The sequence below is a fragment of the Aspergillus caelatus genome (genome assembly GCF_009193585.1).
Source record: "Aspergillus caelatus strain CBS 763.97 unplaced genomic scaffold BDV27scaffold_208, whole genome shotgun sequence".
NCBI classification, from domain to species: domain Eukaryota; kingdom Fungi; phylum Ascomycota; class Eurotiomycetes; order Eurotiales; family Aspergillaceae; genus Aspergillus; species Aspergillus caelatus.
In genome coordinates, this window is record NW_022475471.1 from 21,675 (window position 1) to 35,698 (window position 14,024).

General features: G+C 47.6%; 4 protein-coding genes across 4 annotated transcripts; 2 read left to right on the plus strand and 2 right to left on the minus strand.

The window, feature by feature from the left end:
• Positions 1-949: 949 nt before the first annotated feature.
• Positions 950-3,333, minus strand: BDV27DRAFT_134347 (ENTH domain-containing protein). Its single transcript, XM_032068288.1, has 5 exons — positions 3,169-3,333; positions 3,043-3,074; positions 2,859-2,938; positions 2,712-2,793; positions 950-2,644 (listed from the first exon to the last, which is right to left on the minus strand). The coding sequence occupies exons 1-5, from the start codon at positions 3,248-3,250 to the stop codon at positions 1,322-1,324; spliced, it is 1,599 nt and encodes a 532-aa protein (XP_031923616.1). The 5' UTR covers positions 3,251-3,333; the 3' UTR covers positions 950-1,321.
• A 184-nt stretch (positions 3,334-3,517) lies between these two features.
• BDV27DRAFT_39349 (putative Ras GTPase activating protein) lies at positions 3,518-9,623 on the minus strand. Its single transcript, XM_032076516.1, has 3 exons — positions 5,207-9,623; positions 4,876-5,154; positions 3,518-4,819 (listed from the first exon to the last, which is right to left on the minus strand). Exons 1-3 carry the CDS (start codon positions 9,447-9,449, stop codon positions 3,930-3,932), a joined length of 5,412 nt encoding a protein of 1,803 aa, XP_031923617.1. The 5' UTR covers positions 9,450-9,623; the 3' UTR covers positions 3,518-3,929.
• Positions 9,624-10,803: 1,180 nt separating this feature from the next.
• On the plus strand, positions 10,804-11,737 carry BDV27DRAFT_134350 (DUF952 domain-containing protein). The gene is made up of 2 exons (XM_032068289.1): positions 10,804-11,235; positions 11,320-11,737. Exons 1-2 carry the CDS (start codon positions 10,951-10,953, stop codon positions 11,434-11,436), a joined length of 402 nt encoding a protein of 133 aa, XP_031923618.1. The 5' UTR covers positions 10,804-10,950; the 3' UTR covers positions 11,437-11,737.
• A 192-nt stretch (positions 11,738-11,929) lies between these two features.
• Positions 11,930-13,302, plus strand: BDV27DRAFT_167750 (oxidoreductase, short-chain dehydrogenase/reductase family; the record flags this gene model as incomplete). Its single annotated transcript, XM_032074575.1, has 7 exons — positions 11,930-12,071; positions 12,139-12,258; positions 12,310-12,510; positions 12,606-12,770; positions 12,861-12,971; positions 13,040-13,194; positions 13,265-13,302. Exons 1-7 carry the CDS (start codon positions 12,001-12,003, stop codon positions 13,300-13,302), a joined length of 861 nt encoding a protein of 286 aa, XP_031923619.1. The 5' UTR covers positions 11,930-12,000.
• Between the last annotated feature and the right edge of the window lie 722 nt (positions 13,303-14,024).

Below are 14,024 nucleotides of genomic sequence, written 5' to 3' on the forward strand. Positions count from 1 at the left end.
GGGGGTTTGGGGGAGGGTTCATACCTCGTCACCTTTGTTATCGGCGCATTGGTTTGTGTAGACAAGTCCTTTGCCTAGGGTAGATTAGTTTCTGACATCGTCCGGAGGAGGATCAAGGTTTTCAGGGGAGCAGAGAGGCGGATATACAGTTAGATGAGCCGCGACATTCTCCTTGTCCCAAGCCTCCCCAACAGGAAGAGTAGGTTTGTCGGGGGAGAAGAGCGTGATAAACCCCGTCTGGGAAAAGGGTATCGATGTACATTTTGTGGAGATTAAGAACTATATCGAGTCAAGTTTGGTACAGATGTGAGAAAAGAGAGAAAAAAAAAGGAAGAGAAAAGAAGGACTCGAAGAAAGTCCCCCCCCCCTTAACACAGAGACACAGATAGACTTCTTCATATATGGATGGAGAGTTTGACATGGAACCCAAAAACACCCACGCGCACCTTAACCTTCTCGTAAAAACTACCCTCCCTTCCATAGAGTACCAGACAATACTGTAGCCTCAACCTAAACCCTTCCAGAACAAAGTGACTATGACTCGCGAGATACGACCCCTAAAAATGTTAACCTTAGGGTTAGTGGTCCCGGCCACACCAACAATTGGCTAGACCCAAGGACTGTATCCATGACCGCAATACTAAGAGCACTGATCGACAGAGATCCCAATCGCATTCTCCACCGTGCTCGCTGGTCGCTCAGACTTGTGGGTGCCTTGGCGGATGCTGATCATCGAGAATGGGTAGGATGAATACGAGGATTGTCGGGGCGGGTTGACCGTCAATGGCGGAGAGGAAATTAGGGGCAGGGAATATTTTCCGAGGGATTGATGGGATTTTGCATTTTTACGAACAAGGTTTTACTCATTTACACTTTTCTTCCTTCCCCTTTTGCCTTATCCAATCCGTGTTGAAGTTGCCTTGCTTGGAAAGAGTCCGTGGTTGGGCTGGGATAGAACGCCATCTAACGGCCTGGAAACATTCATCGTGTAAGATTTTTTTTTTTTTCCCGGGATAACCTTGGTTCTGACGGAATCCTGATAACAAAAAGATCATATTTTCCCGAGCCTCGACTCCATGTAAAGAATGAAAGAGCTATCGTGACCATCCGAATATACAGAACCTGAAACATGAGATCGAGGAGGGATGGTCTGGCATCGTCTGCTACCAATGATTCGTTGCTTGAAATGCGAATGAAGAACAGTCAAATCGCAATAATATTGCAAATATTGCTCAGCACAAAAGAAATATAATTTGAGAAAAGGAAGAAAAAAAGAAAAGAAAAGAAAAGAAAGAACAGTAGGAACACACAGAGAGACAGATTAACCCAGTAAGTCATCCAGTCCGGAGCTGCCGGTCTTGGTCCCTTGCTGGGAGGGTTGAGAAGGAGACGGGGATGCAAGGCTGGGCGTTGCGGGTGCCCCCCAGATGCCCGCACTCGCCTTTTCCTTGGCCATGCTTGCCAGGTTAGGCCCTTTGCTTGCATTTGCATTCGACTTCTGCAGCCCTGCACTGGCACTGGCACTCGACCACAGAGATCCGAAGACGTCGCCGTTCGAGGACTTCGATGTGGCCGGTTTAGGTGCTGCAGCCGAGCTCGATGTGGCAGACGTAAGAGATGAGGTGGACGCCATGCCTGGTCGGTGGTTAGACACGCCCGCCTGAGGCTGCATGACGGAAACAGAGGTGAAGTAATTCGGTGTTGCGGCCTGGAATCCTGTTGGCTTCGGTTGCGCCGGCTTCTGTTGCTGTGGCTGCACCATAGAGCTCTGCGACAGTGTTGGGGATGCCATTGTACTTGAAGTAGGAGTCGGAGTCATCGAAGTAAACCCAACCAGACCGTTCAAATTGGTTCCTTGCGTAGCGGAAACCGGCTTCGGCGCAGCAAACTGAGTGCTTGAGGTGGTGCTCACAGTGTTCGCTGGTGGAGGAATAGAGAATTGGTTCGATGCTGCTGGTGCAGGTGCGGGAGTGGCAGATTGGAAATCATCGAAGTCATCGTCATCGATGGGTTTGGAATCGAGCACGTCCAAGCCGTTACTGCCTGCAGGCTGCTTGCCGGCACTGGTAGAGGTCGTTGTGACTACCTCCTCCTCTCCAAAGTCAAAAAGGTCCGGCTCAGGTGCTTTGGGTTTTGGCGGTTCCGGCTGCTTTGTCGATCGAGCACGAGGCGGGCTTGCTGCACGTCGTACCGGCGGACTGGCATCTGCTTCATCATACTCATCGTATTCTTCAAATCGGTTGCCTCGTCGCCCGGTGTCCTGGAAGTCGCTTGTGTTGCCGCCGAACCCACCTCCATCACCGTAGACACCCCCGCTGTATCCGCCAAACGACATGCTGTCACTCCCAAAGCCCCCGTACCTGGAGTTTGACATCCCTCCTCCAATATGCGATCCACCCTCAAAGCCACCGAACTTATTGCGATTAGTTTTGGCCTTCTTTCTTTCCGCACGAATCTGATCCACATCACCGAGAAGCTTCACCAACTCCGATGATCGGTTGCGCACGTTGATACCTTGATCCTTCCCGTTCTGATCGATGTAGTGGAACTGGCGGAGCATTCGGAGAAGGGACATGTGAGACCGCGCATCATCAACAACTCGTTCCGATCCGTTTTTAACTAGGAATTCCAAAAGTTGAAGCCCCTGCACGTTCAAGGATAAGCAAATCAGACACATCCACTAATTCGCTAACTTGTCCGATAAGCCCTACCTTATAGATCTGTCGCCACTCCTCTGCAGTCTTGTCGGTAAAGCGTCTGTAAATCATCGGCATGATTTCATTCAGTAGTTGGCTGCAATTCCCGGTACATTGGTTAGCAACCGGCTAATTGTATTAACGGACAAGTTATTGACTGACTAGCTGTGAGTTCCGTTGGCAATTTCTTGCATCAATGTGGTTGAGGCACCCCAAGGCTCATTGTTTGTAGCTTCTCGGACCTACTGAGCATAAGCGATTGCAGTCGAAAGCCATTCCGCATGCATATATGTATAGTTCTATAGAGGATCGGCGTAGGACGGAGCTTGGGAATGGTGGCACATACCTTGGCCTCCATCTCAGTATAATTCATGACGGCTATGACTGTTAGTATATTTGCTGCAGTGTCGTATCGCGCGGCAATGGGAGGCACGTATATCAGTTATATCGGGGGGCATGATGCGGGACTTACCATTCTGGACCTTGCGGACTCCCGCCTTGAGGTCATACAAGGTCAGGTTGCTGACTTGCTCCTTGAGATTGGACAGATCCATCACGCGATCAGCACGAGTACGATATTACGCACTATTTATCGGATCAAGAATATAGAGAGACAAGGGTAGGGAATCCGTAGAGGGTTGGATGATGCGGGAGTCGAGGAAATCAATCCACTTGGCAACGCCGTTGGGCTCCAAGACAACCACCAGATCACGTGGCAGCCCCTGAGCTCCAGGACATAGGAGACGTCGGCATCATAGTATTTGTTACAGCTTGATTAAAGGACGGACTCCTACTGCTAGAGATGTATTTACTGGCTATTTTTATTACAATCAAAACACACATATCCTCATGTACTAAACACTACTCAAATACATACATAAAATCGTCTGCATAGTCGTCATAACAGGGGTAACGTGTAGAAATGTAGAGGGTAATCATCTCAGGACGGTCAGGGCATAATGACAACAGACAATGGGTTATCTTCGAAGGGACATAACACAGGGAGAATTGGCTCGAATCCTGCATGTTGTGCTTTGTATATACGTCATGCCGAATGTGCCTTATCTTTTTCATGCGTGACATATCATCAATAGGAAAGGGGATATCATAGGTGAAAATCAGAAAATAAGGGAGAAAAGAAAGAAAAAAGAAAAAGAAACCGATAGACAGAGAGAAACGAGAGTAAAGAAAAATAAAAATGAACAGAAAAGAGAGCTGCACCCCACATGAAGATCATTCGTTATAAAATTTCCTCATGATCAAATGCAGGAAGAGGTTGACATTGACTCGTAATTGCCCGTCGAAGAAGTCCAGGAACTGCATGTTGTTGAACTGGGCTTGCAGCAAGTCATCCAATGGCACCTGCGCGTTCGCTCCAGGAACCATCATTGGGCCACTACTGCCATCAATAGTGAACACACCAACTTCGTTGCTGGAAATGGTCAGATCGACCCGGTCCCACTGGCGTTCTGTATAGCCCTTCCAGTGAACTAAGACACCCTTGTCTGCCAGGTTACGAGCGGAGTACTTGTAGGAACCAAACTTGAACACCTTTCCTGATTTCTGGAGCTCGCGTTGGTGATCCCACTGCTTCGTAAATGGCAGGAGGAACCGTTTCTTCCCCTTTTTGTTCTGCAATGTCACCATTGCCTGCTCAATATAGTCGTTGTATGTCTTGAACTGCTGCTCTAACCAGGCGGCTTGATCATTGAGACGGGCCAGTGTTGAACGAGCACTTTCCAGTTCTCTCTCTCGCTGGATTCTGCGACGATGCTTAGTTCGGATATCGATGGCAATGGCATTGAGCAAATCCTGGTAGTGGTTGTCTCGACGAATCTTCCCAGTTTGTTCAAGCTGAAGGATGTTTTCGAGTGCAGTCCGTTTCAGCTCCGAGTAGGTCATGGACGCAATATCCACCATTGTATGCGCCTCAGAGTACGCGCTTCTTCTCGTGTTGTTCGCACTTAGCTCGTCCCGGACCAATGTCATCCATTTTTCTTCGTCTTCCTCAGTTGGAGGCTTGACCATAATTTCCATCAGGTTAGCCCCTGACTGAACCCGTATGATATAGAGGATGCATCGTTTTGTTTCCATAAACAATGCCTTTACATCAGCCTCCGGATCTATATTCAACTTGTTAGTACTAGCCTCAAGACGATTGGCGGACGCGGTTTCCTACCTTCAACCTGTGCAAGCTTGGGGTTCAGGGTGAGGCTGATCTCTGAGGTGTTCACACTCATCAATTCATTTTCATTGGATTTAACATTCCCGAGATCGCGGATAACCTCCTTTAGAATGTCATCGGCGTTAGGGCAAATATAATGTATTTCCGATGCCACAAGGTGATGAATAGAGAAGATATCGGATAACTTGATGTATAACGTCGGTTTCGTTTTAGCATAGAGATCATTGAATTCATCAATATCAAAATACGCTTCAGCGTCTTGTACGGAGATCACTGCGGGAAAGTTAGCTTCCATGACGTTGGATTAAAGGGATCGATTGCTTACTGTCGCCCCAAATGTGGCCAAGGCGTTGGATTGAATCACCAATGTAGCTATTCAACGGTTTAAGATAGACATTTTTGTCGCCGAAAAGTCTCCCTGATGCCACCTGAGCAATCACTTTGGCGATCTCAGAGAGGTTTCGCTTTTGCTCCTGCGTCAGGCCGCGATCAACAACACCATGCTTTTCGGGTTCAATAAGCGCCGGCTGGAAGTAATTCTTCCATACCCAATGTCCAGTCGTTTGAAGGATAAAGCCCGGATCATCTCCAGCAAATCGCGAAAGGAGGCTTTCGTACATCTCTTTCGCGATATACCGAATTCCAAAAGGCATACGGTATAGAAATTCCTCAAACGCAGTGAAGAACTGATCGGCAATGTCGCGGAGATCCTGTAAGTGTTGGATAAAGGTTGCTCTTGTTTCAGGGTCCCTGATAGCTTCTTCGCGCGGTATGTCTAAGCGCCGACGACTCTGTTTCCCTGTGCGGAGCTCTTCGTTATTGATGGCCGAGCGATATATCTGTATAGGATCACTTTCCAAGTCCAATTCCGGGTTGTTAATAACGTTCTCTTTCACAACAGTACCCAATACATCGCGCATAAACTTTCTGTCACGTGGAGACTTCATGTAAGATGCGAAGAGCTTAGTCCAGAAAGAATTGCAACGTAGGTAATCGTGGATGGAGTCAAAACTCTCAATTTCTTCACGTGCAGAGCGAGCCAGCAGTTTGATCAGGTAGTACTCCTCACGCCTCTTTTGTGAATACCCAAAGAGACCCATCATCAAGTGTCGAGTCCTCTCGTATTCCTTTTCTGATGTATTGAGCTCACGCAACCTTCGGAAAAGTTTGGCAAGGTACTGAGATTGCGTCTGGAGAAGGAAGAAAAAGACTTGATACTGCTCGAGTTTCCTTCTGGATGTTTTGTTCAAGGCTTTCAAATCGAAGGGGTCCTTTGACGCGATTTCTCTGTTCGGCAACAGATTTCCAACATGACCACCGAAGTGCTTCTGGTGCTTGATGACCTCATCGAGTGTAATTTTGTTTCTCACCAAGAGTGCAATCTTGATGTCAAGCTGGCTAATATATTGTTCTGCCAGCTCGTTCTGACGAACTTGCTGAACTACCAGCTTCCTCATCCGCTCAAATTCAATTTCTTCGTCGAAATCGAATTCGCTATCGTTCAGCAGATGTACAAAGCCTTTGACTGTTCCAACGGGCGGATTTTTCCCACTTGTGAGACTCTTGTATGCCTGGCCTTGAACCCTACCTCGTACAAAGCTTTGGGCCTTGATAACTTTTTCCATGTTTTCCCGGTAGTATCGACGCTTCTCCTCAAATTTTGATCGTATGATGTGTCCTCGTATATGTGACTGGAGATCTGTAATGACATCTTCTTCGGCAGCGAGATCGGCCAATGATTGTCCGACTTCTACTCGAACAAGCATCGCTCTTATGTGCGCCTGTAGCTGACTGACTTCATCCTCGCAGTCATCGAGTTGCTCAAGTATACCACCAACCTCAATCCTCAGCACTGCAGCTCGGGCGAGGGCCTGCAGGTCGATAATCGTAAGTTCTTCTGCCTGCAGTGCTTCAGCATCAGCTTCCAGGCGTCTTCTCACAAGAGAACCCCTAGCCATCGACTGCAACTCAAGGATTTGCACTTCCTCATTCCTCAGTGCCTTCTGTTGAGAGGCTAAGAAGGACCGGGTAGCTCTCCCTCGGAGTATGCTTTGGAGACTGATAAGCAATGATACATGCTCCACCAACTCCTCGCGCAGACAATCAAGCCGTTCCCTTACGGCGTTGCCACGAGCCATGGCCTGCAACGTGATAAATCGCTCTTCTGCCTTTCCGAGGGCTTCCGCAAGCCGTGACTGCTGTTTTCTGACTGCCAAGGCTCTCGCCCCTGATTGGATAGCTGTAATTGAAGGGGCCTCTTGAGCAAGCAGGTCTCTCATTTGAGATAAAGAATTTCGAGCCAGCGAGCCTCGGATCGCTGCTTGCAGCAATTCCACATTTCCTTGAACGCTGTCCATATCGGTATATTGAGCACTCATCTGCTGTCGTATGAAAGAGCCTCGAATGAGAGACTGGAGGTCTCTAATGGCATCTTCAGCAGATTTTGTCTCTTCGCATTGCTTTGAAAGCTTGTGGCGTAGCAGGCCACCTCGGATGGCACTCTGCAATAACCGAACTTGGCCTTCCGCATCCCTGATATCGTAATAAAGAGCGTTTACATTCTTGCGTTGCAAGGCACCACGGATGGCACTCTGTAATAACCGAACTTGGCCTTCCACATCCCTGATATCGTAATAAAGAGCGCTTACATTCTTGCGTTGCAAGGCTCCACGAATGGCAGCCTGTAACAACCGGACGTGATCCTCTGCGTCTCTGGTGTGGCAGTAAAGAGCGCTAACAGACTTGCGTTGCAAGGCTCCGCGGATGGCAGCTTGTATCTCTTTAATCCCCGATTCTTCCTTTCGCATTTGGCTTTGAAGATATTGCACTTGGGCTCTCGCCTTGGAGGCTCTTATAAGTGTCTGCAGCTGCAGTATACCGTGCTCCTGAGCCAGGCAACTTTCCTTCTCATCTTCCTCGCGGGATCGTACAATAAAACCCCGACATATTGCTTGAAGATTTACTGCAAACGTACGCATGTCTAGGCGATATTGGACGATTTGGCGGGCCCAATCTCCTCTTATCCTTGACTGCAGATCAATAAGCAGAGGTTCAAAGTCCCACAGGTCATTCATTAGATTTCCCAGCTTCAGTCGCAGCATAGCGCCTTTAATCTGAGCCTGGAAGTCGGCAATCGAAGCTTCGTTTTCATGTAACTCTCGCTCAATTCGATCCTCCTCAGGCTCTGGCTCGGGTTCTGGTTCTGGTTCGGCCCCAAAATTCGCGGCCATGCCGCTGAAGCTAGGCATGCTGACTCCTGCCTTGTCGAGACCTTTCTGCGTCTGTTCAAGCTCATGATGCTCGAACTCCAACTGACCAACGAGGTTGCCCATCCGGAAGTCAACAAGACCCTTTTTGAACAACAACCACGATAGAGCATGGACACAGTGAATGACTTTGGGGATATTCTTCTTTTCGTATAGATCAATCAACTCAAATCTGAAAAGCTCCGGTAATTCGACTTCGTCTAGGAATCGGAAGAATAATGCTATGTTATCTGAATGCCGATACTGCAGTTTGGGGTGTCTGAAAATTCGTAGCGTGCGATTCGGATACATTGCTTGAACCACTTCTGCGAGTGTTACGCCGTCTCGGAGGGCTTCTTCCAGTTGAACAATGGGCGGGATTTGCTTGTGAATGACTTCTTCAATCCACTCCTTGGCTTCTCCGATATGACATAAATACTCATAGGCCTGCAAGAATTGCCGTTGCTTGTCCATCCAGTTCCCGGCAGCCCATGATGACGCATTTTTCCTTCGATTAACATTCGCGCTACCTGAGCCGGCCACTGAATCAGTACGCTTCAACCGCCGTCGTCCCAGTAGGCCCACTACAGAAGGGCTGACTAAGGCAAACTCCTCCGTTTCGCCCGACTGTGCGAACTTGGATAATGTGCGCAGATGTCCAGTTGACGACTTTTGGAAGGTTTCTAGCTCAGGCGTAGACAATGCGGTGGTCAATGGGGGTGGTTGTGGCGAGGACAAACTATGAGAATGCTGTGTTTTGATCGGGGACCTTGTTTGAGGCGAAACAGCAAGAGGACTGAGATCGTGTAGCGACTTGGGAGACGGAGGTGCATACATATCATGCGACTCAATCTCCTTCAGCGGTTCAGTTTCTCCATAATAGCCATTGCGGCGCTCAGGGGTTTGAGGGCGATTCTCTTTCCAGAATTGGGGATTGTCTATCGTCCGGCTTCTCGAGTGACCGTAGGTGACTTGCTTAACTGCGGGAGGGGAGGCGTTTGGTGCTTGAGAGAGCGGTCGTAGTGAGCGGCGGACGCTCTCGTATGTTGTTCCGGCGTTCGACCAACGGCTCGGATCCGCCTTGAATCTGTCGGCACTCATGGTGTTTACTTCACTCTTTCCACGTTTATGGCCAAAGCTGGGTGTGAAGCCCATGGATCCCGTGGAGGACACTGTGCTCGTGCGACTAGGAGCTAGCGAATCAGTCGATATCGAGTATACAGACGAGTTTGTGGATGCGGTTGAGCCATGGCGAAGTGGACTCGAAGTTTGGGTGGGAAAATCCGTCTGGGTACGTCGGAGAGAGGCTGAGTGGCTTGACATCACTGGTGCCGCTTCGTACTGAAGAATGCAAAACCCAAAGAAAATAGAGCAGTCTCGGCTTCAATTGGCCGCATACCTGCCTCTCGATCGAAGCAGCAATCTGGCCAAGTGATCAGTTGTTGAGTTAAACAGGATGGAATGCTAATTCAAGGGAGGAACAGCATGGCCCTATGGAAACGGGAAGAATTGGGAAGGGGAACCGGGTTGATACAGAAACGGGATGGATTTCTCTGCGTTCCTGACGGTACCTGATTGGAAGGGCAATCGCAAAAGAGAAAGTGAAAGTGAAAGTGAAGTACGCCCAAGAAACGTGGGTTAAGACTTGCAGGTATGATCAACCCGACAAATCTCACGACTTCCCACTAAATTTATGTTTTGTCCCAAGGTCAATAATTGAACTGACGATTGATGGTGGTGGTACCGCGGTGGTGATGGAGAAGCGGGGAGTGAGGGAAAGTAAACCAAGTGGAAAGTGCTTCCTAGCCCCAGCGACGCCAAAACAAATCTCCCGATCGGGTATGGTTGGCGCTCCAGGGTGATACGCCACAATTCCCTATCCGGTGACGTCGATCATACCAGCCACTGATCGGCTCATGTGCCACCATCTGACCCTTCAGGTACGAAAAGAGAAAACCAGATCGAAGGAACCATTTGCAGGTTAGCACAAATATTGTCTTGAAGAGTACGTTTCGCTTGATTCGCATAGACTTACTAAGGACAATTAATTGAATATACATCAAAGTTCTACTTTGTAGAAGGCTATATACACATGGGAGTCTATCATCGAGCCACGCTTTCTGCCAGCCCATCACTGACCCACCCTCGGTATTTTCTTTTCGTCATTTATGCAGGACGATGAACTGTGGACAGGACTCAGCACATGTCAGATTGTAACTCAACCTGGGCTCCGTTATGATCACAACTGTACTGAGTAAACCTGGAATTGTATTTGATATCACAACATATATGTACTGTGTACACCAGTTTGGATACCCCTCCCGCTCAATGTCTGGACGATGCCGTGATACCTACATAACAACCTTGGGGTCAAGATGGAAGATCAATGATTTTCCAGGGGTTGTGGGCAACTTAGTACGGCTTGGTATATACTAGTAAGCCCAACGTACTCCATAAGGTTGCCTGCTATGCTACCAGGAGGGACTTCCATGGTACCCTGACGAGCACGCTGATTGTCCTAGCCCAATCACACGCCAAATCAAACCATCAACTGATCCAGGAATTTACAACACTCAGGTGACTCAGGAAGTCTCTACTCTTTAAACGCTATAGCTGAACCTTGGGAAGTGGTGAGTTAATTATCCTCCACTTAGGTAAGACTGATTGAATCATAACTAGCGGTTCCACTAACTCGCTGCCGATCTTATCATTTTAGATCGCTGGACAGTCCCCAATATTTATTCTCAACGGGTAAAACAACATCCTACGATTCATCTACGTATCACCTGCCTCTGAACTTGCAAGTCAACAGATAACCAGAAAAATGACGGACAAAGAGCCTTATTATGTCTATAAACTTGTACCGTCCACTGCGCCCGTCCGAGAACCGCTCCCAGAGCAACTCCCCGTCAGTACGCTCGACCAACAGTCGGGTTTCATTCACCTCTCCACCGCATTTCAGGTGCCGAACACGCTGAAGTTATTCTTTAAAGATGAACCCCTTGTTTATGTTCTCCGGATTCCGTACGCGCGTGTAGCCGAGAATCTCCGTTGGGAAAACCCCGAGGGCACCGTATGCGGGCCGAGACCGAAAGAGGGCTTGTTCCCGGTAAGTCCAAACCGCAACGATTGCCATTTCTGGTTCTTTCTTGCATTGTACTTGGTAAACAATGTATGTTGATTCCAGTCACAGCATCTATACAATGACCTCAAGTTGGGGAAGGATGAGGTGGAGAGCATCGCCATTTGGTTCAATGATAATGGATGGGATAATGCTCTTTCACAAGCGACGCCATGGCTTGTGTTTTAAAGGGGTAATTCAAGCTACTGGAGCTTGCTACATTGCAGAAACAAATCCAACTTCCCCTTGCTTCATTAGCTTCCTAAGGCAATGAGGATGCAATGGGTAGTATACATTATACATACTGGAAGCGTACCTTAACAATCAGAAATTGAGACCTGAAGCACACTTTTATCTAGCTGAGCCCTAGGTGACGAAACTAGTTAAATTTCCCAAATGAAGTGTTTTCCGAAGTTCTAGCCAATCTCAGGGCAAATTGAGATCTCTTGAACCCAGCGAATTTAATATGCGTCTTCCCGGTGGAACAACGAGATTTTCTTTGATAGCTTAATTGAATTTGGGTCTGTTTACCAGTGTTTCACTAACACAGCATTTCCTAGTGATATCCATACAACGTGGTTATTGCAACATCATGACGCCATTATGACCGCAATCAAAAGCACTGCTATATATATTTGTGTGTAACGCTTTCATATCGTACAATTCTTCCAGGTATCTTTTATCTTTGTTATAGCTTTACAAGAAATAATATAACACTTTACAAATTTATAAGACAGAATCACATTAGCTACCATGGCATCTGCAATGGGCAAGGAAGGAACTTTTCAAGCACCCCAAGAGCCACAGGCTCAACAGAAGCCAGGGTTAGTTGCATAAAAAAAGAGTTTCTGCGTCTTGAAGAAAAGATGCACATGAGGCTAATCATCCAAGGCTTGAAAAACAAATGACACCGTCAAGTGAAGCGACTAAGCTGGAGTCAAGCGGGACTTTCGTTGAGTACGTGGGTTCTGGTAAACTGAAGGACAAAAAAGTCCTTATCACCGGCGGAGAGTATGAACTGGCCTGTTCACGATACACATATTACTGCTGATGATAGTTTAGCTCCGGAATCGGGCGTTCAGTTGCCGCACTAATGGCGAGAGAAGGGGCGGATGTCACTATCTCGTATCTGCCTGAAGAGCAGGAGGATGCCGAGGAGACGAAGAAACTGGTTGAGGCCGAGAAAAGAACATGTCTTCTGTTTCCAGGGGATCTGTCTAATCGAGAGACATGTCGTCAGGCTGTCGAGGAGCATATGAAAAAGTATGTCTCTCCTATCAGAGGGAGTCTATAAGATACGAGCCTAAGGACTGCCGCCTCTACCACCAATGCTGTACACTCTAACTTTCATATGGCAGGTTCAAGAAATTGAATGTTCTTGTCAATAATGCTTCGAAGCAGTACATGTGCAAGGACCTGGCACAGATTGATCTTGATCAAGTTGAACATGTATTTCAAACCAACATTATCCAGATGTTCGCCCTATCAAAATTCGCTTTACCGCATCTATCACGAGGAGATTCGTAAGTACATGCAGCCTTTGTGATATGGGTCGCCTCAAACTCACCAAACATCCTCAGCATTATAAATACTACCTCCACGGTGACATTTAGAGGCACAAGTGGTATGGTCGACTACGCAGCGACGAAAGGTGCTATAGTGGGATTTACAAGGTCACTGGCAAAGCAGCTGATGCCAAAGGGTATTCGGGTCAACGCTGTAGCGTAAGTTGTGCATTGCTATTCCATTTTCCCTTTTTTGAAGAGAGAAGGATCTCACATTTCCCCCATAGGCCTGGCCCCGTCTATACGCCTATCCAGGTCGACACAAGAGCGCCAGAAGAAATGGAAGACTTTGGCGCTGGGTCTTCTATCGGTCGCCCTGGCCAGCCAAGCGAAGTCGCAACCAGTTTCGTCTTCCTAGCGAGTTCGGACGCTTCTCTTTATTGTATGTACAGTCGATATCTTCCGAAAATAGGCTATTTTTGGCAAGCGCATCTGCTCACTAATATGTACAGATGGTCAAATATTGCACTGTTACCCCCTGGGTGACTAAGGCTCAAAAGACGAAGGAAGCCTCAGGGGTATGATTGAACTAAGGACCATGGTGATTCGCTTATTATCAATTCATGAAGAGGGTCTACGGAATATGACCACGCCAAGGGTTTGACAAGAAACAAATCCATAATAAGGGGTCTAATAGGGTGTACATGCATACACTCGGCAAATGGGGGTTTCATTCAAAGACTCTGGAGTACATTTGAGGCACTAGGATTGGAATATTGGAAGCCGAAACATTAACGTCAAATATAACTACCAGTAGGACTAGTAGAAAACCAGCTCGATTCTTATTTATCTATTAAGATGCAGCTAGTGATGGCTCTGGGATCTTTAGACTCTCACGCGAGGGTTGGACGCACACGATCTATACCGCTCTGGGACAATGGCAAGAAAATTCAGTGTTTAAGTACAGCTTACCTCAGCAGATCTAACTAATGCCACCCCTCCTCTCACCGCTTTTGAAGAGATTTCGTTTATCAGCCAATCAGCCTAATGATAAAGGGGTCGGGTGGATCCGCTAACCCTGTTCCGGAATTTTCTAAAAGAATCGTTAGCTTGTGCGGCAAAGATACAAAAGCCAATTTTTTGCTCCTCCAGTTTTTCTTCTTTTTTTCTTCTTTCTTTCCTTTGGGAAAGGAAGACTTTCTCCATCAACAGAACGTTTGTCACGATCTGTTGATTATCTTTATCTCTATTTGATCTCTACGTGTTATCATT

What these genes read in the sequence shown, in the direction of transcription:
- BDV27DRAFT_134347 (XM_032068288.1), bottom strand. Translation starts at nt 3,250, where the DNA reads ATGGATCTGTCCAATCTCAAGGAGCAAGTCAGCAACCTGACCTTGTAT. An exon ending in GCCAACGGAACTCACAGCTA is followed by an intron (nt 2,794 to 2,858) that starts GTCAGTCAATAA and finishes CGGGAATTGCAG; the next exon opens with CCAACTACTGAATGAAATCA. An exon ending in AGTGGCGACAGATCTATAAG is followed by an intron (nt 2,645 to 2,711) that starts GTAGGGCTTATC and finishes TTGAACGTGCAG; the next exon opens with GGGCTTCAACTTTTGGAATT.
- BDV27DRAFT_39349 (XM_032076516.1), bottom strand. Translation starts at nt 9,449, where the DNA reads ATGTCAAGCCACTCAGCCTCTCTCCGACGTACCCAGACGGATTTTCCC. An exon ending in TGGCCACATTTGGGGCGACA is followed by an intron (nt 5,155 to 5,206) that starts GTAAGCAATCGA and finishes ACTTTCCCGCAG; the next exon opens with TGATCTCCGTACAAGACGCT. An exon ending in CAAGCTTGCACAGGTTGAAG is followed by an intron (nt 4,820 to 4,875) that starts GTAGGAAACCGC and finishes AGTTGAATATAG; the next exon opens with ATCCGGAGGCTGATGTAAAG.
- BDV27DRAFT_134350 (XM_032068289.1), top strand. Translation starts at nt 10,951, where the DNA reads ATGACGGACAAAGAGCCTTATTATGTCTATAAACTTGTACCGTCCACT. An exon ending in CGAAAGAGGGCTTGTTCCCG is followed by an intron (nt 11,236 to 11,319) that starts GTAAGTCCAAAC and finishes TTCCAGTCACAG; the next exon opens with CATCTATACAATGACCTCAA.